The sequence below is a fragment of the Mauremys reevesii genome, linkage group 21, assembly GCF_016161935.1.
Source record: "Mauremys reevesii isolate NIE-2019 linkage group 21, ASM1616193v1, whole genome shotgun sequence".
Classification (NCBI taxonomy): domain Eukaryota; kingdom Metazoa; phylum Chordata; order Testudines; family Geoemydidae; genus Mauremys; species Mauremys reevesii.
In genome coordinates this window covers 23,245,212-23,272,350 of record NC_052643.1, presented here as the reverse complement: position 1 = coordinate 23,272,350, position 27,139 = coordinate 23,245,212, and the positions used below count along the sequence as shown (strand labels likewise).

General features: G+C 65.0%; 1 protein-coding gene across 6 annotated transcripts in view; it reads left to right on the top strand.

The window, feature by feature from the left end:
* The window catches only part of HSPG2 (heparan sulfate proteoglycan 2), a 164,102-nt gene that overhangs the window by 8,282 nt on the left and 128,681 nt on the right, over positions 1-27,139 (top strand). For 3 of the 6 annotated variants that reach the window (XM_039508939.1, XM_039508938.1, XM_039508935.1), the window contains 15 exons: positions 6,433-6,542; positions 6,877-6,935; positions 7,654-7,814; positions 10,416-10,541; positions 12,018-12,308; positions 15,058-15,177; positions 18,451-18,582; positions 18,772-18,916; positions 19,399-19,550; positions 19,929-20,075; positions 20,991-21,214; positions 21,658-21,837; positions 22,519-22,715; positions 23,543-23,690; positions 24,979-25,106. In XM_039508939.1, the coding sequence (XP_039364873.1) occupies positions 6,433-6,542; positions 6,877-6,935; positions 7,654-7,814; positions 10,416-10,541; positions 12,018-12,308; positions 15,058-15,177; positions 18,451-18,582; positions 18,772-18,916; positions 19,399-19,550; positions 19,929-20,075; positions 20,991-21,214; positions 21,658-21,837; positions 22,519-22,715; positions 23,543-23,690; positions 24,979-25,106 (2,320 nt within the window). The remainder of the gene's footprint in view (positions 1-6,432; positions 6,543-6,876; positions 6,936-7,653; positions 7,815-10,415; positions 10,542-12,017; positions 12,309-15,057; positions 15,178-18,450; positions 18,583-18,771; positions 18,917-19,398; positions 19,551-19,928; positions 20,076-20,990; positions 21,215-21,657; positions 21,838-22,518; positions 22,716-23,542; positions 23,691-24,978; positions 25,107-27,139) is intronic. The other 3 variants (XM_039508941.1, XM_039508937.1, XM_039508940.1) reach the window with 2 other exon arrangements.

Here is a 27,139-nt window from a genome sequence, read left to right as displayed (position 1 = left end):
ACCCATCCTGGCTAATAGCCATTAATGGACTTAACCACCATGAATTTATCCAGTTCTCTTTTAAACGCTGTTATAGTCCAACCTTCACAACCTCCTCAGGCAAGGAGTTCCACAAGTTGACTGTGCGCTGCATGAAGAACTTCCTTTTATTTGTTTTAAATCTGCTGCCCATTAATTTCATTTGGTGACCCCTAGTTCTTGTATTATGGGAATAAGTAAATAACTTTTCCTTATCCACTTTCTCCGCACCACTCATGATTTTATATACCTCTATCATATCCCCCCTTAGTCTCCTCTTTCCCAAGCTGAAGAGTCCTAGCCTCTTTAATCTTTCCTCATATGGGACCCTCTCCAAACCCCTAATCATTTTAGTTGCCCTTTTCTGAACCTTTTCTAGTGCTAGAATATCTTTTTTGAGGTGAGGAGACCACATCTGTACACAGTATTCGAGATGTGGGCGTACCATGGATTTATATAAGGGCAATAATATATTCTCTGTCTTATTCTCTATCCCCTTTTTAATGATTCCTAACATCCTGTTTGCTTTTTTGACCGCCTCTGCACACTGCGTGGACATCTTCAGAGAACTATCCACGATGACTCTAAGATCTTTTTCCTGACTTCTTGTAGCTAAATTAGCCCCCATCATATTGTATGTATAGTTGGGGTTATTTTTTCCAATGTGCATTTATCACGGAGTTCCCGGGTGATGCTCTGGAACTGCTCCCCACAAAGCCAGGCAGGACTCTGGGGAGGCTCCTCTCCCTCGGAGCAGCCTGTCTGCAGGGCAAGAAGCTCCCACGGCTTCACCTCCTGGGTCTCTCCTTGGAGCATTCAGCATCCTCTGCCCCTCCGTGCGCTTCCCACAGCGAGTCCGCCCAGGTGGGGTCCTGGGGGGACCACAGGGTCCTGCACCCCCACTTTGCAGTCAGACATGACTCTCAGCCAGCCAGTAACACAGAGGTTTATTCGATGACAGGAACAGGGTCTAAAACAGAGCTTGTAGGTACAGCGAACGGGACCCTTCAGCTGGCTCCATTTTGGGGGGCAGCGAGCCAGACCCCCACGTCTGCACTTCACTCCTCGTTCCCAGCCTGCCCCAGACTGACACCCCCTCCAGCCCCTCCTCCTCTGCTCAGTTCCTTTCCCGGGCCAGGAGATCACCCGACCTCTTTGTCTCCAACACCTTCAGTTGGCCCCTTTGCAGGGGAGGGGCCCAGGCCATCAGTTGCTAGGAGACAGGGTGTCAGGCATTTATGTGCACTGGCCCCTTGCAGCAATCACACCCCCTTATCCCACCACCTAGATACTTAAGAACTGCCTAGGGGACACTGAGGCACCAACACCGTATTCAGAGAAAACATTAAGAACATTCCCATTTCGTCACAGCATTACTTTACATTTATCCACATTAAATTTCATTTGCCATTTTGTTGCCCAATCACTTAGTTTTGTGAGATCGTTTTGAAGTTCTTCACAATCTGCTTTGGTCTTAACTATCTTGAGCAGTTTAGTATCATCTGCAAACTTTGCCACCTCACTGTTTACCCCTTTCTCCAGATCATTTATGAATAAGTTGAATAGGATTGGTCCTAGGACTGACCCTTGGGGAACACCACTAGTTACCCCTCTCCATTCTGAGAATTTACCATTAATTCCTACCCTTTGTTCCTTGTCCTTTAACCAGTTCTCAATCCATGAAAGGACCTTCCCTTTTATCCCATGACAGGTTAATTTACGTAAGAGCCTTTGGTGAGGGACCTTGTCAAAGGCTTTTTGGAAATCTAAGTACACTATGTCCACCGGATCCCCCTTGTCCACATGTTTGTTGACCCCTTCAAAGAACTCTTAATAGATTAGTAAGACACGATTTCCCTTTACAGAAACCATGTTGACTATTGCTCAACAAGTTATGTTCTTCTATGTGTCTGACAATTTTATTCTTAACTATTGTTTCAACTAATTTGCCCCGTACCGATGTTGCCGGGATCACCTCTAGAGCCCTTTTAAAATATTGGTGTTACATTAGCTAACTTCCAGTCACTGGGTACAGAAGCCGATTTAAAGGACAGGTTACAAACCTTAGTTAATAGTTCCGCAACTTCACATTTGAGTTCTTTCAGAACTCTTGGGTGAATGTCATCTGGTCCCAGTGACTTGTTAATGTTGAGTTTATCAATTAATTCCAAAACCTCCTCTAATGACACTTCAATCTGTGACAGTTCCTCAGATTTGTCACCTACAAAAGCTGGCTCAGGTTCGGGAATCTCCCTAACATCCTCAGCCGTGAAGACTGAAGCAAAGAATCCATTTAGTTTCTCCGCAATGACTTTATCGTCTTTAAGTGCTCCTTTTGTATCTCGATCATCCAGGGGCCCCACTGGTTGTTTAACAGGCTTCCTGCTTCTGATGTACTTTAAAAACATTTTGTTATTACCTTTGGAGTTTTTGGCTAGCTGTTCTTCAAACTCCTCTTTGGCTTTTCTTATTATACTCTTGCACTTAAGTTGGCAGTGTTTGTGCTCCTTTCTATTTGCCTCACTAGGATCTGACTTCCACTTTTTAAAGGAAGTCTTTTTATTTCTCACTGCGTCTTTTATATGGTTGTTAAGCCACGGTGGCTCTTTTTTAGTTCTTTTACTGTGTTTCTTAATTTGGGGTATACATTGAAGTTGGGCCTCTATTATAGTGTCTTTAAAAAGCGCCCATGCAGCTTGCAGGGATTTCACTTTAGTCACTGTACCTTTTAACTTCTGTTTAACGAACCCCCTCATTTTTGCATGGTTCCCCCTTTTGAAATTAAATGCCACAGTGTTGGGCTGTTGAGATGTTCTTCCCACCACAGGGACCTTAGAGAGTGATCACCCAGGGCGTCTGCAGGAATTGAATTTCTCATGTGAAGAGGTCCCAGCTCCCTGGCGGGAGGGCTGGGGCGTCGCCCTGCCTGAGGCCAGGCTGAGGGGCTGGCAGAAGCAGAGCAGTGGCTGAGCAGAGAGCTGGGCTCTGGGCTGGTGGGAGTTAGCCAGGACCAGCGGGGGGACGTGTTGCCTGCTTCAGGCTGAACCCCCGTCCCAACTCTGCAAGAAAAGGGGCTTTGTAGCGTGAGCTGCAGGCTGCCTCTCCCTGAGCTGAGGAAGGGCTGGCGGCCGCCTGGCTGCGCTCTTTGGGGTGAGCTGTGCTGGAGGGCAGGGTGTGTGGGGTGACCCCACCCCCTGGCTGCCCGCCATCCCCGAGGTCACAGGGCACTTTCAATGGGCTCTTTGTGTGCCTGACAAGTGCCCCTGTCTTCCCTGGGCTGCGGGAGGGGCACCTAGGCAGGGATTGGCAGCGCCTCGCTGTGAAATGGGGTGCTGCAAATGGGGGGAAGCCCCTGTCTTGAGGCAGGGCCCGCCACCCCCAGCTCCAAGCGCTCTCTGGCACCGCCCTCTCTGGTGCTGGTGGCACGGCCTCGCCCATGCCTGGGAAGGGCCTGGCTGGGAGCAGAAGCAGCCCTGGAACATGGGGAGAGCGCTGGCTCTGTGTGCGGGCCTGTGAGCCAATGTTGAAGGCACCACCCCAGGGAGCAGCCCTGGAGCAGCTCCGTCCAGCCTGCAGGAGACTCTGGCTTTCCCGGGCGGCTGCGGGGTGCCTGTGAAGGGGGGGGGTAGCGGGGGGCTGGCTGGGCAGCTGCAGGGGAGCTTCTGCGTTCTGAAACATAGGGCCCATCTCCATCCTTCCCAGCCCCTGAGATAGCGAGAAGCCTCGCCGGGCCCCCCTGCCCTGCCCCCAGCTGGTTCCAGTACCCTGCAGCTGTCCTGCTGGCACCCCAGCCCCCATGCTATAGGGCAGGAAACAGACTCTCCTTGCAGACAGGCCGCCCACTTCCATGGGGTGAACCAAGCTAGGGGCAGGCAGCGCCAGTGGGCATGGCGACAAGCCTGCCCCATCCCTACCAGGATCTCAGAGCTCTGCACAACCTCCCCAACAGGTCAGGATCCTTCTCCCCACTTCATAGAGGGCAAAGTGAGGCACCTTGGGGGAAGGAGTTCACCCAGTTGCAGGACTGCAAATAAAACCCAGGAATCTGACTGACTCCAAGCCTCCCTGGCTCTAATCCACTAGATCCTACTTCCCTCCTCAAGCTGCATAGAGATCCCAGGAGCACTGATCCCCCGGCCCATCTCTACTCCGGGGGAATTCTGCGCCAAAAAATTAAAAATTTTATGCACAATATTTTTAAATTCTGCATATTTTATTTATCAAAATAAAACAAAATAATCAGGCCAGTTTCAATTATTTTGGTAATTTATCAAAATACCTGTCAGCAAGTCTGTCTGTAACAATAGAGCTACAGGAACGATGAAGGCAGGGAGGCTGGCCAGGTGCCCAGCTCTGAAGGCAGCACTGCTGCTAGCAGCAGCACAAAAGTAAGGGTGGCCTGGTATTGGCTTACTTTTGTGCTGTTGCTAGCAGAGGTGCTGCCTTCAGAGCTGGGAGGCTGGAGACCAGATTTCACTGGGGAGATCACATTTCACAGTCTGGAATGTGATTTTCATGGCTGCGAATTTGGTAGACCCCTAAATGTAAGAGGGAGGCCAGCACAGCTAGGGTCAGACAGGAGGAAAAAGGAAGCATTTTGGTTGAAATCACAAATTCTGCGTGAAAAAAAATGTCTGTGGGGAACATTAATTCTGCACAAATTCTGCATTGTTCAATGGCGCAGAATTCCAGCAGGAGCACAGTCCTCCCAAATCAGGATAAAGAACTCAGGAGCCCTGGCTCCCAGCCCCCCAGCTGTAACCCACTAGTCCCTACTCCCCTCCCCAAACAGGAAACAGAACCCAGGAATCCAGTCTCCCATGCCAGGCCTTTTTCTCCTTGGAGAAGAGCAGGTAGATTGTCCAGCTCTGCCACGTGCCCAGGTGGTAGTTTGCTAGTGTCAGACCCCAAACTGGGGCATCTGAAGCAGGCAGAGCCCAGTTTCTCCCTGGTGCCTGTGGGTGCATCGCCATTGCATGGGGTGGGGGATGGGGCTGTGTTACTGATACCTGACAAGGTACTGTGGAGCGTGCGTGCAGGGCAGTGCATAGTAACTTCCCTGGCACAGCCTCTCTCTTCTCTCGGACAAGGCCGAGCCGTGTGTCCCCTCGGCCCCGCATCCTAGGGCGTTTGCTGCTCTCAGCTGGGGGCTCCCAGCGGGGAGAGCCCAGGGGCCCAGTCAGAGCGCAGCCACACGCTGGAGGAGCTCCCACCCTGCCCCTGGGACTCCGGTGCTGAGGGGCTCCATGGGCCTTGCCCCTGCCAATGGGGGGCTCTGCTGGGGGGCAGGCTGCAGGGACTCCTTGGCCTGGGAGCAGGCTCCTGTGGGGGAGCTGTGTGGTGTCTGGCCTGTCTGCAAGGGCTGGGGGAGGTGGGGAGCGGGGCTGCTGTTTACTCACTGCAAGGAGCGGAGCAGCTGGTGCTGGGAGGGGCCCCGGCTGGATGCAGGCAGTGTGGCTCCCAGCGCAGGGCAGCTGCGAGTGGGGGATGAGCTTTGGCAGCCGCCGCCTGATGCAGGGAGCCAGGGGCTGCTCCTGGCACGGCATGTGTGTGAAGCTCGGGGGTGTGAAGCTTGGGGATGCAGTTAGCAGGACTCCACAAACCCCTCCCCCCGGCCCAGAGCTCCCACCTGGGCCTGGCCCCTGCAGCATGGCCCCCTTCAGGGCTGGCTCTCACTGGAGGGTGCAGCTGGAATTGCAATGGGGGCTGAGGATTTTCCCAGCCCGGGAGCCAGCTGGGCCTGTCCCCTCCACCCTATGGCCCTGGGGAGAAGGTCAGGGCTCTGCTCCCTCTGCCTGAATGGGCGGCCAAGTCCCCAGCACCATCCCCTGCCCTGCTGTCGTCCCAGGGGGTCTAGGTGCTGTGCTGTGCTGTGCTGTGCTGCTGGGGGCGCTCTCCCACCACAGTCAGTGCTAGCGCCAGTGCCTCAGCACAGCACTAGGGGGCGCTGCACAGCCAGGGTCCTGCCCCTTCTGGTCATTAACGAGCCCTCGGCTCTTTTTGTCAGAATAAGGGTGTTGGCTCCATTGGCTTGGCCAGGTCCTAACCCAGCAGGCGGCCTTCTGGTGTCCCAGGGTCCTGCAGGTTTCAGCTGGATACCCTGGTCTTCCTCACTTCCTGTCCTGCCTAGGGTGACCAGACAGCAAGTGTGAAGAATCGGGACGGGGGTGGGGGGTAATAGGAGCCTAGATAAGATACAGCCCCAGATAGCGGAACTGTCCATATAAAGCCGGGCCATCTGGCCACCCTAGAACTGTTGCGCTGTGTTGTTATGCGGCTGCAGCAACCCATCCCAGAGGCGGCTGCATCTCAGGGCTAGGCAAGGTGATCCCTGGAGGTAGCCAGTAAAGCTGGTTCTCCCTGCTCAGCTCGCCCTGCTCTCACACTGGCCGTCTCTCCTCTCCGCATGCCCAGTCTACTTCCGCGCTCTGGTGAATTTCACCCAGTCCATTGACTACAGCCCGCAGCTGGACGACGCCAATTCGGAGGAGTTCCGGGAGGTTTCGGAGGCCGTGGTGGATACGGTGAGCCCCGGCCCTGCCACCTGGTCCTGCCGAGAGAGCTTCCTGGCAGCTGGCCCTGCTACTCCCAGACTCAGCAGTAACCCTGTCCCCTGCTCGGCACCCCAGAGGCCTGTCAGTCTCTAGAGGGCATAGCCCACTGGGCCCTAAGGCCCTTTCCAGGCAGGGTCTGGGGTGGGGGAAGGGCCTGGGGCCGGTGGCTGGGTCAGGTGAAGAACCCCAGTGGCTTGGCTCATGGTGCCCTGCGCTCACCATTAGGCCATGCTGCCTGCAGGATTTCCCCAGGCCCCTGGCCGTGGGGTACCGTTTGTGATACTCTCTCTACCTCTCTCCACAGCTGGAGTCCGAGTACTACAAGATTGGTGGGGAGCAGGTGGTCAGCGTGGTGTTCATCAAGTGAGTGAGGTGCCCCTGGCAGTGCCATGGCATGGAGAGGGCAATGGAGGCCCCTCTGCCCCCTGTTCTCCTGGGCATGGTGCATTTATCTCGGAGAGCCGGTGTTTTCCCTGCTGTCAGCACCATGCCCCTGCACAGCTGTGCCCCAAGCACCCTGCACCAGGGTCCAGAGCGGGAGGATAGCTCAGTGGTTTGAGCATTGGCCTGCTAAACCCAGGGTTGTGAGTTCAATCCTTGAGGGGGCCAATTAGGGATCTGGGGCAAAAATTGGTCCTGCTAGTGAAGGCAGGGGGCTGCACTCAATGACCTTTCGAGGTCTCTTCCAGCTCTAGGAGATTGGTATATCTCCAATTATTACCTAGAGTGCGCATGGGGAGTCGCACACCATGCCCAAAAAGAGACACCCCGCCCTCCACAGCTGGAGACATTGCGGGGGATAGGTGGGGGTCATGGCTCAGAGCCCCCCATAGACTGCAGCTGTTTCAAACAGGCCTGAGCGTGGGAGCTAAAGGAGCTGCCCCATTAGCACAGCAGTAGTAGGGCTTTTATCATCTGTTGAGGGGGAGGTAAGTGGGAACACACGAGACGGGTGGATCCCAATTGGGAGACCCACCCACACGTGTGAATCTGCTTCCATCCAGTACGGAGCAGTGGCTGGAGCACACGCATGCCCACGCGCACACCTCCCCCCATTTAGCCCTGCCCCTGCTCTCCCCAGGGAAATCGACGGCTATACCTTTGTGGAGCTGGATGTGGGCTCAGAGGGGAACCTGGACGAAGGGGAGATCCGCGAGGTGCTCTACTCTGTCGTCGAGAGCGGCTCCATTGCCTCCTACATCACCTCCACGCAGGGCTTCCAGTTCCGGCGCCTCGGGGCGGGTGAGTGAGCCTGCCCAGATGCCCAGCTGGGCTCACTGCCCTGGGCTCTGCTGGCATGTGCCAAGGGGGCCTGGGGAAGGGGGCAGCAGCCTGCCAGTGTGGGCGGGAGGGAGGCCCCCTCCCCAGCAGTTGAGCCCTGGCGATAGACAGACTAAGTGAGGGGTGGGGCCTGTGCCCCCGATGGGCATGGTACGGTCCCAGGGCCAGTCTGCCTGTGTGCCTCACAGGGGCTGGCACAGACTGGCCTGGCCTGCATGGACAGCACCGGACTGGTTCCGGTCACTCTCCTATAGAACCAGACTGCTGCCTGGGCTGTGTCCGTCCATCTGTCTGCAGTCGCTGCGGTCTCACTCTGGACTCCCTAGCCTGTCTGTTCCCCAGCAAACCCCGCTGGAACCTGGCGCCCGGCACAGCAGGGGCCGTTCCGCTGGCAGCCCAGATGACAGGTGAGGGGCACTGCTCCCTCTGCGAGGCTGCGGCCGTGGCCCTGCCACCCATGGGGCCAGACGGGGCAGGTGGGAGGGAGGGCAGTGTTGGCTGGTCCACTGAGCTGCTGTCTGGCCAGGGCTGGGCCGGGCGGCCCCGAGCCAGGGACTCCTGCTCCCCAGGCAGCCTGTGCTTAGGCCTGGGGGGGCCCTGTCCTCCCCAGCTCTAACCTTCTATTCACTTGCAGCCCAGACCCCGCCTCCCCACATTGCCAGGGAGTCGCCAGGTGAGTTGGGCGAGGTGGCAGGTGCAGGGGGAACCCAGAGGCCTTGGCAGTGCGATTGGCAGCGGGGGTGGGGTGGGGGGGGCAGCCCCTGCTCTCCCTGTAGCCCCTTGCACCCGAGAGGGCCCTCTGCTGACTGGATGCAGGGTTTTGGCAATGGGCTCCTTCGGCCTGAAGAGACTTCCACTGCTGCCCCCAGTGCCAGGCCCTTCCCCGAGCACTGGGTGGCCCAGTTCCTGCCCCAGCAGTTGGCAGTAGAGAGATTCAAATCCCAGAAGCCCAGCCTGTGGGAGAGGGCGCAGGCAGCTCCTTTCCCCTCCCACGCCAGCTGCCAGCCCCCGGGAGGGCTCTGTACGCAGCGTGTTGGGGGCGCTGCCCTCCTGCCTTCGGCTGGTGTTAGGAGCCCAGACCAATGCTGGTCCCCCCATCAGCTCCCGCAGCAGGCTCCAGGTTCCCCTGCGCTGTGCCGTGCCGTGCTGTGCTGTGCTGTGCCGTGCCAGGTGTGTTTGTGGGCGCCCTGCCGTGCGTGGCTCTGGTGCCGCTGGCTGATGCTGCCTGCCTGTTGGCCCTGCAGCTGGCGCCCTGGCAGGTGACATCCCCCTGCAGTTGGCGCAGATGCTGTCCTGTGGCTCGGCGCCTTTGTGCAGGCACATGGAACTGGCTTTCAGCCCAATGCCGCCACACCAGGAAACACAGGGCCGTGCTAGGGCGCCTGCTTTTGGGCTGGAACCAGGGGCCATGGGCAGGGCCGGCTCCAGGGTTTCTGCTGCCCCAAACGTCGGGGGAAAAAAAAAGCCGTGATTGCGATCGGCGGCACTTCGGCGGCAGCTCCACCGCGCCGCTTTCTTTGGCACTTCGACGGCCGGTCCTTCCCTCCGAGAGGGACCTGCCGCCGAATTTCCGCCGAAGAGCTGGACGTGCCGCCCCCTTCCATGGGCCGCCCCAAGTCCCTGCTTGCTGCGCTGGTGCCTGGAGCCGGCCCTGGCCATGGGCACAGGCCTGCTGAGACTTGTGGGTTCGTGCCCCCTTCCCCTCGCTCCTGGACCAGGTGAGCTCTGGGCCTGTCTGTGCTGCTCCTGGGATTGACCAGAGGGGGCGCTGCAGAGCACTGGCACTACCTCCAATGGGGGTGAGCCGGCAGCCTCCACTGCACTGCCCCCTGCTGGCTGCATTTTGCGCAGACCCAGGCCCAAGCAATCCCACCCCTACCTGAGCCCAGCAGACTCAACCAAGGTCAGAGCGGGTGGTTATGCAGGGACCCACCAGGCAGGAGTCCAAATCCACCGGATTCTCTTGGTGCCGTGGGCAGGTGGGCCCTGTGCCATGGCATGTCTGCTGCATGGGGTGTGTGCTCCAGGGCGTGTCGCGTGGCGTGTGCACATGGCATCTGCCATGCGTTGCATGTGTCACATGGCACATGCCCCGTGGTGTGTGTACCTGCCGCCTGCCTCTAACCGTGTGCAGTGCTTGTTTTGCTTCCTGAACATGCAGCTCGCGGGGTTTCTGGTGCAGGGTTTCTGGAGTTTCCAGCTGGGCAGGGGTTTGCAGGGGGCAGCGAGGGGATTTCCATGCAGCTGCGCAAGTCTGGGGAGGCGGGAGGAGGCAGAGTAGGGCGTCCCTGGGGGCAGGGTGGCAGTGAGGGGAGCTCTGAGGGCCCCCTGTGAGCCTGCGGAGGAGAAGGGGCTGCGGTCAAGCTCTAGCCATCTGGCTGGGATTTGACATCCCAGGAGCTAGCTGGGCCAAGGTCGAACTGGGCTGGTTCTGGAGCCCTGGCCCACGGGCTGAGAGCTTTCCCCAGGGGTTGGGACCCTGGTGGCACCTCCCCTCGCCCCCAGGGCGCTGCCCCAGGCTGGCCTGGGCGTCCCGTGGCTCTGACTCCTGCCCTGTTGCAGTGCCCCCGGATGTGCGTGCCTGCACCAGGGAGGAGTTCGCCTGCGGCAGCGGGGAGTGCATCGACCAGGAGTTCCGCTGCGACCGCCGCCCCGACTGCCGCGACATGTCGGACGAGCTGAACTGCGGTAGGGGCCGGGAATGGGTGGGGGCGGGGCCATTGACTGTGAGGCCTGCCAGCCCATCCCCCGCAGTGGTCCCCCTGCGTCTGTCCTTCCTCTAACCAGCTCCTCCCCTCTGAACCTCTCACAGCACAGATCCAGCCCCCCCCCCCCCGCCCAGCACAGAGATGGCCGGGAATCCTGGCACGAGCCCCACTCAGCTCCCACAGGATCTCTGGTGGGGTTAAATGCCTCCCAGCAGCTTCCAGCTCCCTCCCTGCCTGTGACCACAGAGCCATGGGCAATGGAGCCCCGAGGAGCCCCCTGCCCGTCCCTGGGGAGGGATTGTGCCCCATGCTCCCTAAGGTGCTTTGCAGAGGGGAGCCTGAGGCTCGGAGCAGCCAAGCTGAGAGTTGGGGCTAGGGCCCCCGCCCGTCCTCAGTGGCGCTGCTGCCCAGGCCGTGCCCTTCTCTAGCCAGAGCTGCAGTGGGGCGGCGGGGCAGGGATTGCTCACCGCAAGCTGCTCTCCCGGGCTCAGCTGGTCCCATGCGATGCCCCTGGGAGCGGATTGCGCAGCCTGAGCGAGCTCCCCCGGTGCTGGCCTCTCCCCGGCTCAGTTCCCTGCCTGAGTCCCTGCTGTGGCACACCCAGAATATCCCCTGGAACTATGAGTGAGACCCTCTGTCCCCAGGAGCGGGGCTGGCCCAGCTGAGAGGGGCACTGCCCTGGAGGCCTGGCGAGCTCCCAGCAGGACCTGCCTTGAGCCCTGGGAACCGGAGGCCTCTGGCTGCAGGGGCCAGGAGTTCCCGGGCGCCTGTGGTCCTAGAGCTGGGGCTGCCTCGGGAACTAACTGATCTCTCCCCCCCTTTACCCTTGCCTGCCCTTGGCTACCGCTGCGACCACAGCCCTGACTGCAGGGACGGCTCCGAGGAGCACGGCTGTGGTAGGGAGCCCGGGGGCCCCAGGACTTTCCCTCGCCACCTGCTGCCATTTGGGGAGGGGCTGGGCACCCTTTTCCCAGGCTTCCAGAGGGCCAGCTGTCAGGACAGCCCAAGGCACAGCCAGGCGCTGCCCCTTGCCTGGGCACCAGCTGGAATGCCAGTGGGCTGGGGAGGGGGCACGTGTCTTGTGAAGGCTCTTCCCATGGGCATGCTCTGCCCACAGGCCCACCCAGCAGGTATGTGCCAGGGGCATCCCCATGCTAGCAAGGAGCCCAGGGCCCAGCATGCTGCCATGGCCCCGGGACAGGCAGCTGAGATTGGATGGGAGGGAACAAGTAATGTCCTGTGCCCGCCCTGAGGCTGGACCCCACTCCTGCCTATGCCGCCCGCCCGGTCGCTGCCCCGCTTGTAGCCAGCCTCGCTCTCCTGATCACAGATACCTTCCTTGGTGGCCCTGCCCTGCCCGGCCTGGCCCAGATCCCAGGGCTGCATCCCCTGCCCCCGGCTCTGGCTCGCAGCCCGTTTCTCTCCGGTCGCTAATGTTCTCTTTGTCTGGCCCCAGATCCGCAGGAAGTGGTGAGCACCCCACCCCCGCCCATCACCACCGCTCAGCTGGCCACCACCCGGACACCCACAACCACCCCCTTGACGCCCATGGTCACTACCAGGAGGGTGCCGTCCACCACGCCCCCCCGGCTCATCACCTCCAGGCACCCGCCGGTTCGGCACCCCTTGGAGCTGCACCCCTGCCGCCGGGATGAGGCCGTCTGCTCCAACAAGCAGTGCATCCCCCGGGACTACCTGTGCGACGGCGAGCGGGACTGCCTGGATGGGAGCGACGAGCTCAGCTGCGGTAGGGGGCATGCGGGGGTTGGGCTGGGCCAGCAAAAGAGCGGCCAGGCTAGCGGCTGCAGCACTAGGCCAGGACATGGCCCTCGCTTGGCTGGCTCCCGCAATTGGCTGACGGATCACTACTGGGGAATCGGGTCCCTGTGCAGCGCTGGGGAGGGGCTGTCACATGACACAGTGTGAGGGTACAGGCGCAGCGCTGGGGAGGGGCTGTCACATGACACAGTGTGAGGGTACAGGCGCAGCGCTAGGGGAGGGGCTGTCACATGACACAGTGTGAGGGTACAGGCGCAGCGCTGGGGAGGGGCTGTCACGTGGCACGGTGCGAGGGTACAGGCGCAGCGCTGGGGAGGGGCTGTCACGTGGCACGGTGCGGGGGTACAGGCGCAGCGCTGGGGAGGGGCTGTCACGTGGCACGGTGCGGGGGTACAGGCGCAGCGCTGGGGAGGGGCTCTCACGTGGCACGGTGGGGGGGTACAGGCGCAGGGCCGGGGAGGGGCTGTCACGTGGCACGGTGGGGGGGTAAAGGCGCAGGGCGGGGGAGGGGCTGTCACGTGACACAGTGTGAGGGTACAGGTGCAGCGCTGGGGAGGGGCTGTCACGTGACACAGTGTGAGGGTACAGGTGCAGCGCTGTGGAGGGGCTGTCACGTGACACAGTGCGAGGGTACAGGCGCAGCGCTGGGGAGGGGCTCTCACGTGGCACGGTGCGGGGGTACAGGCGCGGCGCCGGGGAGGGGCTCTCACGTGGCACGGTGCGGGGGTACAGGCGCAGGGCTGGGGAGGGGCTGTCACGTGGCACGGTGCGGGGTACCGGCGCAGCGCCGGGGAGGGGCTGTCACGTGGCACGGTGCGGGGGTACAGGCGCAGGGCTGGGGAGGGGCTGTCACGTGGCACGGTGCGGGGGTACAGGCGCAGCGCCGGGGAGGGGCTGTCACGTGGCACGGTGCGGGGGTACAGGCGCAGGGCTGGGGAGGGGCTGTCACGTGGCACGGTGCGGGGGTACAGGCGCAGCGCCGGGGAGGGGCTCTCACGTGGCACGGTGCGGGGTACAGGCGCGGCGCCGGGGAGGGGCTCTCTCGTGGCACGGTGCGGGGTACAGGCGCGGCGCCGGGAGGCTGTCACGTGGCACGGTGCGGGGTACAGGCGCAGTGCCGGGAGGGGCTCTCTCGTGGCACAGTGCGGGGTACAGGCGCAGCTCAGGGGAGGGGCTCTCACGAGCCACGGTGCGGGTTCAGGCGCAGGCCGGGAGGGGCTGTCACGTGGCACGGTGGGGGGGTACAGGCACAGCGCTGGGGAGGGGCTGTCACGTGGCACGGTGCGGGGGTACAGGCGCGGCGCCGGGGAGGAGCTCTCACGTGGCACGGTGCGGGGTTCAGGCGCAGGGCCGGGGAGGGGCTGTCATGTGGCATGGTGCGGGGGTACAGGCGCAGCGCCGGGGAGGGGCTCTCACGTGGCACGGTGCGGGGGTACAGGCGCGGCGCCGGGGAGGGGCTGTCACGTGGCACGGTGCGGGGGTACAGGCGCAGCGCCGGGGAGGGGCTGTCACGTGGCACGGTGCGGGGTACGGGCGCAGCGCCGGGGAGGGGCTGTCACGTGGCACGGTGGGGGGTACAGGCGCGGCGCCGGGGAGGGGCTGTCACGTGGCACGGTGCGGGGTACAGGCGCGGCGCCGGGGAGGGGCTGTCACGTGGCACGGTGCGGGGGTACAGGCGCGGCGCCGGGGAGGGGCTGTCACGTGGCATGGTGCGGGGGTACAGGCGCGGCGCCGGGGAGGGGCTGTCACGTGGCACGGTGGGGGGGTACAGGCGCAGCGCCGGGGAGGGGCTGTCACGTGGCACGGTGGGGGGTACAGGCGCAGCGCGGGGGCGGGGCTGTCACGTGGTACGGTGCGGGGGTACAGGCGCAGGGCTGGGGAGGGGCTGTCACGTGGCACGGTGCGGGGGTACAGGCACAGAGCCGGGGAGTGGCTGTCACGTGGCACGGTGCGGGGGTACAGGCGCCGGGCTGGGGAGGGGCTGTCACGTGGCACGGTGGGGGGTACAGGCGCAGCGCTGGGGAGGGGCTGTCACGTGGCATGGTGCGGGGGTACAGGCGCGGCGCCCGGGAGGGCTGTCACGTGGCACGGTGCGGGGTACAGGCGCGCGCCGGGAGGGGCTGTCACGTGGCACGGTGGGGGGGTACAGGCGCGGCGCCGGGGAGGGGCTGTCACGTGGCACGGTGCGGGGTACAGGCACAGAGCCGGGGAGTGGCTGTCACGTGGCACGGTGTGGGGGTACAGGCGCAGCGCTGGGGAGGGGCTGTCACGTGGCACGGTGCGGGGGTACAGGCGCAGGGCTGGGAGGGGCTGTCACGTGGCACGGTGGGGGGTACAGGCGCAGCGCTGGGGAGGGGCTGTCACGTGGCACGGTGCGGGGGTACAGGCGCAGGGCTGGGGAGGGGCTGTCACGTGGCCCGGTGCGGGGGTACGGGCGCAGCGCTGGGGAGGGGCTGTCACGTGGCACGGTGCGGGGTACAGGCGCAGCGCCGGGGAGGGGCTGTCACGTGGCCCGGTGCGGGGGTACGGGCGCAGCGCCGGGGAGGGGCTGTCACGTGGCACGGTGCGGGGTACAGGCGCAGCGCCGGGGAGGGGCTGTCACGTGGCACAGTGCGGGGTTACAGGCGCAGGGCTGGGGAGGGGCTGTGTCTGGGTGCAGGCAGCGCTCATGCTGTAGGGGCCCAGGCAGCCCACTGATGGATTCCCCCACCCGACAGGCACCCCTACCCCGTGCGAGCCCAACGAGTTCAAGTGCCGGAACGGGCACTGTGCCCTCAAGCTGTGGCGCTGCGACGGGGACAACGACTGTGTGGACGGCTCCGATGAGGTGGACTGCCGTAAGTGTGCTGGCGAGAGAGCACCCAGCCTTCCCGGGCCCTGCCCCGCTCGCCCCTCCTGGCTCCCTGGAGCCGCCAGGGCCCCAGCCCTTTCCAGCCGAGAGTGTGCCCGGGCTGCTGCCCGGTGCCCCTGGAAACGGCCCAGGCTGTTGCTCTGACCTCCAGGGTGCAAAGGAGGCCGAGCAGGGAGGCCGAATAGAGCCGTCTCCTGACTCCCCAGGGTCCCTCGGGGCTGGGGGCTCGGGCTGGCGGCAGGGTGGGGCTGCGGTGGAGGATGAGGCGTAGAAGGGCACGGCCTGTCCTTTGGTGTCTCTCACCCAGCTGGCGTCCTCTGTCCTGGGGCCACAGGAGCTGCCATCACCCACACATGATGCCAGCTGGGCAGGGGGCGATGCGGGTCAGGCTGGGGGGTGATGCCAGCTGGGCAGGGGACGATGCGGGTCAGGCTGGGGGGTGACACCAGCTGGGCTGGGGGTGATGCGGGTCAGGCTGGGGGGTGACACCAGCTGGGCTGGGGCGGGTCAGGCTGGGGCGGGGGTGACGCCAGCTGGGCAGGGATCGATGCGGGTCAGGCTGGGGGGTGACGCCAGCTGGGCAGGGGGCGATGCGGGTCAGGCTGGGGGGTGACACCCGCTGGGCAGGGGGAGATGCGGGTCAGGCTGGGGGGTGACCCCAGCTGGGCGGGGGGTGATGCGGGTCAGGCTGGGGGTGATGCCAGCTGGGCAGGGGACGATGCGGGTCAGGCTGGGGGGTGACACCAGCTGGGCAGGGATCGATGCGGGTCAGGCTGGGGGGTGACACCAGCTGGGCTGGGGGCGATGCGGGTCAGGCTGGGGGGTGACACCAGCTGGGCAGGGGACGATGCGGGTCAGGCTGGGGGGTGACACCAGCTGGGCTGGGGAGATGCGGGTCAGGCTGGGGTGACACCAGCTGGGCAGGGGACGCTGCGGGTCCGGCTGGGGGGGTGATGCCAGCTGGGCAGGCGGAGCTGCAGGCCAGGCTGGGGGGGTGATGCCAGCTGGGCAGGCGGAGATGCAGGTCAGGCTGGGGGTGACGCCAGCTGGGCAGGGGCGATGCGGGTCAGGCTGGGGGGTGATGCCAGCTGGGCAGGGGACGATGCGGGTCAGGCTGGGGGGTGACACCAGCTGGGCTGGGGGCGATGCGGGTCAGGCAGGGGGGTGATGCCAGCTGGGCAGGGGGCAGTGCTGGGCAGGGGCAGTGCTGGGCAGGCGGGGGTATGGCCAGCTGGCCAGGGATCGATGGGGGTCAGGCAGGGATGGATGGGGGTGAGGCAGGGGGGTGATGCCAGGTGGGCAGGGGGCAGTGCTGGGCAGGCCCGGGGCAGTGCTGGGCAGGGATCGATGCGGGTCAGGCTCGGGGGGTGATGCCACCTGGGCAGGGATCGATGGGGGTCAGGCTGGGGTGACGCCAGCTGGGCAGGGGCAATGCGGGTCAGGCCAGGGGTGACGCCAGCTGGGCAGGGGGCGATGCGGGTCAGGCTGGGGGGGGACGCCCGCCGGGCCGGGGCCGATGCGGGTCCGGCCGGGGGGTGACACCAGCTGGGCAGGGACGATGCGGGTCAGGCTGGGGTGACACCAGCTGGGCTGGGGCGGGCGAGGTCAGGCTGGGGTGACACCAGCTGGGCAGGGGACGACGGGTCAGGCTGGGGTGACACCAGCTGGGCTGGGGAGATGCGGGTCAGGCTGGGGGGTGACACCAGCTGGGCAGGGGACGATGCGGGTCAGGCTGGGGGGGTGATGCCAGCTGGGCAGGCGGAGATGCAGGTCAGGCTGGGGGGGTGATGCCAGCTGGGCAGGCGGAGATGCAGGTCAGGCTGGGGGTGACGCCAGCTGGGCAGGGGCGATGCGGGTCAGGCTGGGGTGATGCCAGCTGGGCAGGGACGATGCGGGTCAGGCTGGGGTGACACCAGCTGGGCTGGGGGCGCGGGTCAGGCAGGGGTGATGCCAGCTGGGCAGGGGGCAGTGCTGGGCAGGGGCAGTGCTGGGCAGGCGGGGGCATGGCCAGCTGGCCAGGGATCGATGGGGTCAGGCAGGGATGGATGGGGTGAGGCAGGGGTGATGCCAGGTGGGCAGGGGCAGTGCTGGGCAGGCAGGGGCAGTGCTGGGCAGGGATCGATGCGGGTCAGGCTGGGGTGATGCCACCTGGGCAGGGATCGATGGGGTCAGGCTGGGGTGACGCCAGCTGGGCAGGGGCGATGCGGGTCAGGCCAGGGGTGACGCCAGCTGGGCAGGGGCGATGGTCAGGCTGGGGGTGACGCCAGCTGGGCAGGGATCGATGCGGGTCAGGCGGGGGGGTGACACCAGCTGGGCAGGGGGCGACGGGTCAGGCTGGGGTGACGCCAGCTGGGCAGGGGAGATGCGGGTCAGGCTGGGGGTGATGCCAGCTGGGCAGGGGCGCGGGTCAGGCTGGGGTGACCCCAGCTGGGCAGGGGCGATGGTCAGGCTGGGGTGACGCCAGCTGGGCAGGGATCGATGGGGTCAGGCAGGGGTGACACCAGCTGGGAAGGGATCGATGCGGGTCAGGCGGGGGGGTGTCACCAGCTGGGCAGGGATTGATGGGGGTCAGGCAGGGGGGTGATGCCAGCTGGGCAGGGGGCGATGCGGGTCAGGCGGGGGGGTGTCACCAGCTGGGCAGGGGCGATGCGGGTCAGGCGGGGTGTCACCAGCTGGGCAGGGATCGATGGGGTCAGGCGGGGTGATGCCAGCTGGGCAGGGGCAGTGCTGGGCAGGGATCGATGGGGTCAGGTGGGGTGATGCCAGCTGGGCAGGGGGCAGTGCTGGGCAGGGATCGATGGGGGTCAGGTGGGGGGGTGACACCAGCTGGGCAGGGATCGATGGGGGTCAGGCGGGGGGGTGACCCCAGCTGGGCAGGGATCGATGGGGTCAGGCTGGGGGGGTGACCCCAGCTGAGCAGGGATGGATGGGGGTCAGGCTGGGGGGTGACCCCAGCTGGGCAGGGGGCGATGCGGGTCAGGCAGGGGGGTGACGCCAGCTGGGAAGGGATCGATGGGGGTCAGGCGGGGGGGTGACCCCAGCTGGGCAGGGATCGATGGGGGTCAGGCAGGGGGGTGACCCCAGCTGGGCAGGGATGGATGGGGGTCAGGCTGGGGGGTGACCCCAGCTGGGCAGGGATCGATGCGGGTCAGGCGGGGGGGTGACCCCAGCTGGGCAGGGATGGATGGGGGTCAGGCTGGGGGGTGTGGCCAGGCATTGCAGGCTTCTGCCCGCTAACCCCCTCATCTCGCCCCCGCAGCCACCAAGGGCCCCTATGATGCCTGCAGCCCCTACCAGTTCACCTGCGTGTCCAGCCGCACCTGCATCCCGGCCAGCTACCAGTGCGACGAGGAGGTCGACTGCCCCGACCGCTCCGACGAGGTCGGCTGCAGTGAGTGCGGGCATGGGGTGGGCTGTGGAGAGGGTTGGGATCAGCCAGCTGGCTTGGCAGGGGGGTCTCTGCCCTCCAAGGAGGGGTGGGAGAGCTGTGGTCCAGGGTGCCCTCCCCTTGGAGCTGCTGTGGGGCAGCCTAGGCCTGGGGTGGGGGTCCCCCACCTGCCTCACCTGGTTCCTCCCCCAGCACCGCCGCAAGTCATCACGCCCCCCGAGGAGTCCGTGCAGGCCACCCCCGGGCAGACAGTGCGCTTCCGCTGCGTGGCCGTCGGCGTGCCCACCCCCATCATCACCTGGAGACTCAACTGGGGCCACATACCTGCCAACAGGAGGTAGGCTGGGGGTGGCCTGGGACACCCCACGGAGTGGGGGAGGTGCTTTCAGAAGGGGGCTTTGCAGTGTGTGGGGGGGCTCTGCAGTGGAGGAGGGGCTTAGCAGTGGGGGAGGGGTGTTGCAGTGGGGGTTGGTGTGTGGGGGCTCTGCCGCGTGTGTCGGGGCTCTGCTGCGGGGTAGGGGCGTTGCAGTGGGGGTTGGTGTGAGGGGCTCTGCAGTGCATGGGGAGCGGTGGGTTGGCATGAGGGGCTCTGCAGTGTGTGGGCATTGCAGTGGGGGTGGGGCATTGCGGTGGGGGAGGGACTCTGTAGTGGAGGTTCGGTGCAGTGTTGGCGTGAGGGGGGGCATTGCAGTGGGAGAGGGCTGTTCCAGTGGGATTGCACTGGGGGGTTGGTGTGAGGGGCTCTGCAGCGCATCGGACCCTCTTGCCAGGGCTCCCTCCATTGGGACTTGCGGGCACTGCCCTTCCTCCCCTCCCCAGAGTGTCCATAAGCAGCGAGAACGGCCACGGGACGCTGACCATCCGGGACGTGAAGGAGGCCGACCAGGGTGCCTACACCTGTGAAGCCATCAATGCCCGGGGCATGGTATTTGGGATCCCTGATGGCGTGCTGAGCCTCACGCCCCGGCGTGGTGAGTCTGGGGCCCGGCACCCGCCCTCTCAGACCTGGCCAGTGAGCGCAGGACCCGAGGGGTGGGGTCACTTGTGTGTGACCTCCCCAGCTGTGGCCTTGCAGTCCCTGGGGACGGGGGAGCTGAGCCTGGACAGGGAAGCAGGGCGGGTGGGAACGGGGGACCGACTGGTGTCTGGGGCTCACCTGGGTGGGAAATTTCCCAGGTGAGGCCGGAGGTTCCTGGTCAGTGACGGTCCCGTCACCACTGCCGTGGGCTCCATGGCACCTCCCTGCCCCACCCCATTCCCGTGGGGGGCTTGTGGCACCGGCGGAGACATGGAGCCAGGTCCATGACGTGGCTCCAGGGGCTATCGTGGTCTCTCTCCTCTCCTGGCAGGTCCCTGCCCCGAAGGACACTTCCATGTTGAAGGTACCTCCAAGTGCCTGGCCTGCTTCTGCTTCGGCATCACCACGGCTTGCCATGGCACCAGCCGCTACCGGGACCAGATTCGCCTGCGCTTCGACACGCCTGATGACTTCAAGGGTGAGGGGCAGCTGCCAGTACTATCCAGGCCCTGTCGTACAACACGCCCTGTTCCTCCCTGGGCCATGGGCCAGGGCGAGAATCTGGCTGTAGTTTCCCAGCTGGGCAGCACATCTCCCTGGGAGGAATGCCCCCCAGCAGGGGTGTGAGCCCACCGAGGTGGCCTAGCCTCAGGCCTCGGCCCCCTGCTGCTGCACAGGCTGGCCTGGGAGGGCTGGTGCGGGCCATGGAAGGGTGGCTCAGGTTGGTTGCCCAGCTTGGAAAGCAGATTAACTAGCAGTTAGAGGAACGGCCTCCAGAGTGGCTGGCTGCAGACAGGGCTGGGGTGGAGGGGTTTGTAGGGCCCTCATGGCTGGACAGTTTTCTCTAAGCTGGCTCCTGGCCAATCAGGCCCCACTCTGGTTCCTGGCTTGTGCAGCAGGTGCCCTCATGATGGGCCGAGGACCGGTACAGAGCTATTCCACAGACTCACTCTGGCAGCTAGACCAGAAGGGTCTCATCAGCCGCAGCTCAGCTCTGGGGGCAGGAGGGGGCTTGAGGGAGGGCAGTGGGTCTTGTGGGGGGCCCCTGGCAGCAGCCATCTCCCCATGCAGCCCTGTCCCTCTCCATGTGGCTGAGTGCTTGTGACGTTATGAGTATAATATAACATCTCATGGAAAGATGACAGGGCCAGAAAGAGTTAATTAACTCACCTCACCGACTGACCTGACCCATGGGTGAACCTTAAGGACTGGTTAGGAAGATCTGTAAATGAACAGAGCTTTGAAATGCAAGTCGGCATTGTTAGAGGTAGAAGGGGGGATGTTTGCTCAGGTCTTGTCTTGTCTATTGCTAGAGTTTTAATCCAGAGATCAAAAAGGGAATAGTAACATTTATGATGATACTTGAGTGACCTCAGCTGGCTCCCACGGGCAGCACCCTCACGGTGCTGTACTGGGAGCAGGGAGGCGCTGAGCCTTTCCTCCTCCTGGCCAGGTGTGAACGTGACGACACCAGCGCAGCCGGGGACGCTGCCCCTCTCTTCCACACAGCTCCAGATCGACCCCGCCCTGCAGGAGTTCCAGCTCGTGGACCTGTCCAGGAGGTTCCTGGCACACGACTCCTTCTGGGCATTGCCCAGCCAGTTCCTGGGCAACAAGGTGAAGGGCCGGGACCGGGCACACCCCAGGGCAGAGAGGGGACAGCAGCCTGGGAGGGAAGGTGGCAAGTGGAGTCCCCCATCCCTCCGCTGGCACCTTCCGTGGCACAGGGAAGTGTCCGCTCTGCTGCGGGACTCTGGGGCAGGAGCTGTGCCACCGCGCATGGCAGCCCAGTGCCACGTCCCCAGGGGCCTGGTGACTGCAGAGCAGAGGGGCCCCTCCAGACACGCGGGGTTAGAGCGGGGCGAAGGCTGTGGCTGTACCCTGCCCACGCCCCAGGAGCGCCCCCTGCTGGCTGGTCTGGTGAGGCCCTGTCAGCGTGCTGGCCTGAGGCCCTGTGGAGGGCGAGGGAGGGGCTGGGTTCTTTGCAGTGCTGGCAGGGCTCCCCCCGGGGCTGCCAGCTCCCGACTGCCCGCTGGCCTGAGCTCTGCCGCTGGTTGCAGGTGGACTCCTACGGCGGGTACCTCAGCTTCAAGGTGCGCTATGGGCTGGCGCGTGGCCAGTCAGAGCCCGTGCAGAAGTCCAACGTGGTGATTGTGGGGAATGGGCAGAAGCTCATCTACCGGGTGCAGGTGCCCACCCAGCCGTCGGTCGTCAACCAGCGCCAGATTCACTTCACAGAGGTGGGTGCTGCTGGAGAGGCAGCGGGCCCCACGTGCCCAGGGAGGGCTGGGGGCGCCTGTCCCCTGTGGCACGCTCTCTCCGCCGCCTGTGCCAATGACCGCGTGTTCAGCCGACTCTCTTGGCTTCCAGTAGGGCTCTCGCACCGGGCGGGGGGTGCTGTTCTGCGGCTCATGCCGGCTGGCACTGCCGTGCCCAGCTGGCCCCTTGCAGAGGCGGGAGGCAGGCCCAGCCGGGCAACCGAGACTCGTTCTGTGGCTCACCAAGTGCCCCCGGATGCCTGTGGGCAGCTCCAGGGCAGGCAAAGGCAGCGGGAAGCTGGGATGAAGGAGACGAGATGCTGAGACCCGCCGCTCATCCTCAGCTCCTTAGCAAGGGTGTCCCGCACTGGGCGTGATGCCCTCGGGAAACAAAGGCTGCCTTGGCTTTCTCTGCCAGCTCCTCCCTGGCCCCTGATTGCCAGGAGCACATGGCCAGGGGATTCCCCTGCTCTCCAGTCACCGGGGCAGAGGGTATGTCGCATCCAGTGCGGTTGTCAGCACCATGAATGGGCTTCTGCAGCTGCTGTGTGCCTGGCCCTCTGGGTGCAGTGCTGGGATGCCCCCCGGTCCGTATCGCCCTGTGTTCCTGGCACGCACTCGGGGGGCGAATGCGACATTGTCCCTCCCCTGGGCCTTTCCCAGGAGAACTGGCAGCAGGAGTCGGGCGCCCCGGTGAGCCGGGAGACGCTGCTCCTGGCCCTGCAGAACCTGGAGACCATCCTGGTGCAGACGGTCTACGACAACAAGATGGCGAGCGTGGGGCTGAGTGACATCGCCATGGACACCACCACCGTGGAGCTCACCAGCCAGGGCGTGGCGCAGGGCGTCGAGGAGTGCAGGTGCCATCAGGAAACTGCCTGGCTTGGGCAGGGGGAGTCTCCTGCTTCCCAGGGAGCTCAGGGCCCCATCGTTCTGGGCCCAGGGAGCCGTGGGCTGGCTGGTGCCTCTCTTCCCTGTGGGCACCGTGTAGCCAGGACGCACTGTTGCTGCAGCAAGGCGGGGGCCCAGTCTCGGCTTGGTCCCCTGTGACGGGGCTGTGCCCCTGCTGCTGTGCTGCGGGCCCCCCTGTGTGCTGTGGGTCCCCCAGTGCCTGACGTGGGTCTCCCCAGTGCCTACCATGAGTCCCCCTGTGTGCCGCAGGTCCCCCAGTGCCTGACGCAGGTCCCCCCCAGTGCCTGCCATGGGTCCCCCCCAGTGCCTGCCATGGGTTCCCCCCTGCAAACTGCAAGTCCCCCAGTGCCTGACACGGGTCCCCTCTGTGTGCTGTGGGTCCCCCAGTGCCTGCCATGGACTCCCCAGTGCCTGCGCTGCGGGGAGGCAGGGGGGCGCTGCGGGGAAGTCCTGGGGACTGTGCAGTACCCTCAGTGCTGGAGCATCCCAGTCCCGAACCAAGGAAGGGCACCTGCCTCAGGGCATGACCCAAGGGACCAACCTGCTCTCCCCAGCCCCTGGTGAGTGGGGAGGGGACCACTCCAGCTGGCTCCCCTCCCCCACTGTGGAGACCCGGCCATTGCCGCTGCTCAGGCTCCATTCCCGCTGGAACCAGGGTGGGAGGAAGCACCCTGAGCCCGTGGGATCACCAGGGGGAGTGTCAGCCGAGCCCCTGGCTTTCCGTAGCCTGGGACTGTCCCACTCCCTGCGTCCAGCTCCTCCTACTCCCTTCCAGGTGCCCCATCGGCTACTCGGGCCTGTCCTGCGAGAGGTGCGATGCCCGGTTCAAGCGGGTACGCGAGGGCCCCTACCTCGGCACCTGCTCCGGCTGCAACTGCCACGGGCACTCCAGCTCCTGTGACCGGGTCTACGGCTACTGTCTGGTAAGGGACAGGGCCTGGCTACCTCCTGGCTACCACCTGGCCCCGCCAGCAATGGGAGGGGTGGGGCAGACGCCAGGTGGGCTGGAGCGGGACTCTATGCACCACCCAGTCCTGGGCTCTCTCCTCTAGGGCATGTGCTGGCCAGACCTACACCCAGGCAATGCCAGGTAGACCGTGGATGGGCAGTGCCACTCGTGACGTGCCCAGTCCAGTGCATGCTGGGACATCTGAGCACAGAGGGGGCGTGGATGGGCAGTGCCGCTCGTGAGGTGCCCAGTCCAGTGCATGCTGGGACATCTGAGCGCAGAGGGGGCGTGGATGGGCAGTGCCGCTCGTTACGTGCCCAGTCCAGTGCATGCTGGGACATCTGAGCGCAGAGGGGGCGTGGATGGGCAGTGCCGCTCGTGAGGTGCCCAGTCCAGTGCATGCTGGGACATCTGAGCGCAGAGGGGGCGTGGATGGGCAGTGCCGCTCGTGACATGCCCAGTCCAGTGCATGCTGGGACATCTGAGCGCAGAGGGGGCGTGGATGGGCAGTGCCGCTCGTGAGGTGCCCAGTCCAGTGCATGCTGGGACATCTGAGCGCAGAGGGGGCGTGGATGGGCAGTGCCGCTCGTGAGGTGCCCAGTCCAGTGCATGCTGGGACATCTGAGCGCAGAGGGGGCGTGGATGGGCAGTGCCGCTCGTGAGGGGCCCAGTCCAGTGCATGCTGGGACATCTGAGCGCAGAGGGGGCGTGGATGGGCACAGCCCGTCGTGTGGTGCCCAGTCCAGTGCATGCTGGGACATCTGAGCGCAGAGGGGGCGTGGATGGGCAGTGCCGCTCGTGAGGTGCCCAGTCCAGTGCATGCTGGGACATCTGAGCGCAGAGGGGGCGTGGATGGGCAGTGCCGCTCGTGAGGTGCCCAGTCCAGTGCATGCTGGGACATCTGAGCGCAGAGGGGGCGTGGATGGGCAGTGCCGCTCGTGAGGTGCCCAGTCCAGTGCATGCTGGGACATCTGAGCGCAGAGGGGGCGTGGATGGGCAGTGCCGCTCGTGAGGTGCCCAGTCCAGTGCATGCTGGGACAGCTGAGCGCAGAGGGGGCGTGGATGGGCAGTGCCGCTCGTGAGGTGCCCAGTCCAGTGCATGCTGGGACAGCTGAGCGCAGAGGGGAGTCACTGTAGGGGCAGCCCTGTGCTCCCTTGTTCACGGTGTGGTGCTGCGCAGTGCGGGTGGCATTGCCTGCCAGGGGCACTGTGCCCCTCGCAGTTTCCTGGAGCCTCAATGACCCATCTCCTCCCTCCCCCAGAACTGCCAGCACAACACAGAGGGGCCTCAGTGTAACAAGTGCAAACCCGGCTTCTTTGGAGATGCCACCAGAGGCAACGCCACAGCCTGTCGGCCCTGCCCCTGCCCCTATACCGACTCCGCGCGCAGGTGAGTGCTGGGAGGGCTCCCCCCACGGCTCGCAGGGTGTGGGGGCCCCATTGCTGGGCTGCTCTGTGCCTGGCTCCATGCTCCCCGGGGGCTCGCAGGGTGTGGGGGCCCCATTGCTGGGCTGCTCTGTGCCTGGCTCCATGCTCCCCGGGGGCTCGCAGGGTGGGGGGGCCCCATTGCTGGGCTGCTCTGTGCCTGGCTCCATGCTCCCCGGGGCTCGCAGGGTGTGGGGGCCCCATTGCTGGGCTGCTCCGTGCCTGGCTCCATGCTCCCCGGGGGCTCGCAGGGTGTGGGGGCCCCATTGCTGGGCTGCTCTGTGCCTGGCTCCATGCTCCCCGGGGGCTCGCAGGGTGTGGGGGCCCCATTGCTGGGCTGCTCTGTGCCTGGCTCCATGCCCTCGGGGCTCGCAGGGTGGGGCCCCATTGCTGCCTGGCTCCACCACGGCTCGCAGGGTGGGGCCCCATTGCTGGGCTGCTCTGCCTGGCTCCATGCTCCCCGGGCTCGCAGGTGTGGGGGCCCCATTGCTGGGCTGCTCTGTGCCTGGCTCCATGCTCCCCGGGGGATCGCAGGGTGTGGGGCCCCATTGCTGGGCTGCTCCTGCCTGGCTCCATGCTCCCGGGGCTCGCAGGGTGTGGGGCCCCATTGCTGGGCTGCTCTGTGCCTGGCTCCATGCCCTCCCGGGGCTCGCAGGTGTGGGGGCCCCATTGCTGGGCTGCTCTGTGCCTGGCTCCATGCTCCCGGGGGCCGCAGGGTGGGGGCCCCATTGCTGGGCTGCTCTGTGCCTGGCTCCATGCTCCCGGGCGTGGGGTGGGGCCCCATTGCTGGGCTGCTCTGTGCTCATTCATGCCCCGGTGAGGTGTGGGGGCCCCATTGCTGGGCTGCTCTGTGCCTGGCTCCATGCACCCCGGGGGCTCGCAGGGTGTGGGGCCCCATTGCTGGGCTGCTCTGTGCCTGGCTCCATGCTCCCGGGGCTCGCAGGGTGTGGGGCCCCATTGCTGGGCTGCTCTGTGCCTGGCTCCATGCTCCCGGGCTCGCAGGGTGTGGGGCCGCATTGCTGGGCTGCTCTGTGCCTGGCTCCATGCTCCCCGGGGGCTCGCAGGGTGTGGGGGCCCCATTGCTGGGCTGCTCTGTGCCTGGCTCCATGCTCCCCGGGGGCTCGCAGGGTGTGGGGGCCCCATTGCTGGGCTGCTCTGTGCCTGGCTCCATGCCCCCCGGGGGCTCGCAGGGTGTGGGAGCCCCATTGCTGGGCTGCTCTGTGCCTGGCTCCATGCTCCCGGGGCTCGCAGGGTGTGGGGCCCCATTGCTGGGCTGCTCTGTGCCTGGCTCCATGCTCCCCGGGGGCTCGCAGGGTGTGGGGCCCCATTGCTGGGCTGCTCTGTGCCTGGCTCCATGCTCCCGGGGTCGCAGGGTGGGTGCCCCATTGCTGGGCGGCTCTGTGCCTGGCTCCATGCTCCCCGGGGGCTCGCAGGGTGTGGGGGCCCCATTGCTGGGCTGCTCTGTGCCTGGCTCCATGCTCCCCGGGGGCTCGCAGGGTGTGGGGGCCCCATTGCTGGGCTGCTCTGTGCCTGGCTCCATGCCCCCCGGGGGCTCGCAGGTGTGGGGCCCCATTGCTGGGCTGCTCTGTGCCTGGCTTCATGCTCCCCGGGGGCTCGCAGGGTGTGGGGGCCGCATTGCTGGGCTGCTCTGTGCCTGGCTCCATGCTCCCAGGGGCTCGCAGGGGTGTGGGGCCCCATTGCTGGGCTGCTCTGTGCCTGGCTCCATGCTCCCGGGGCTCGCAGGGTGTGGGGCCCCATTGCTGGGCTGCTCTGTGCCTGGCTCCATGCTCCCGGGGCTCGCAGGGTGTGGGGCCGCATTGCTGGGCTGCTCTGTGCCTGGCTCCATGCTCCCCGGGGGCTCGCAGGGTGTGGGGGCCCCATTGCTGGGCTGCTCTGTGCCTGGCTCCATGCCCCCCGGGGGCTCGCAGGGTGTGGGGGGCCCCATTGCTGGGCTGCTCTGTGCCTGGCTCCATGCTCCCCGGGGGCTCGCAGGGTGTG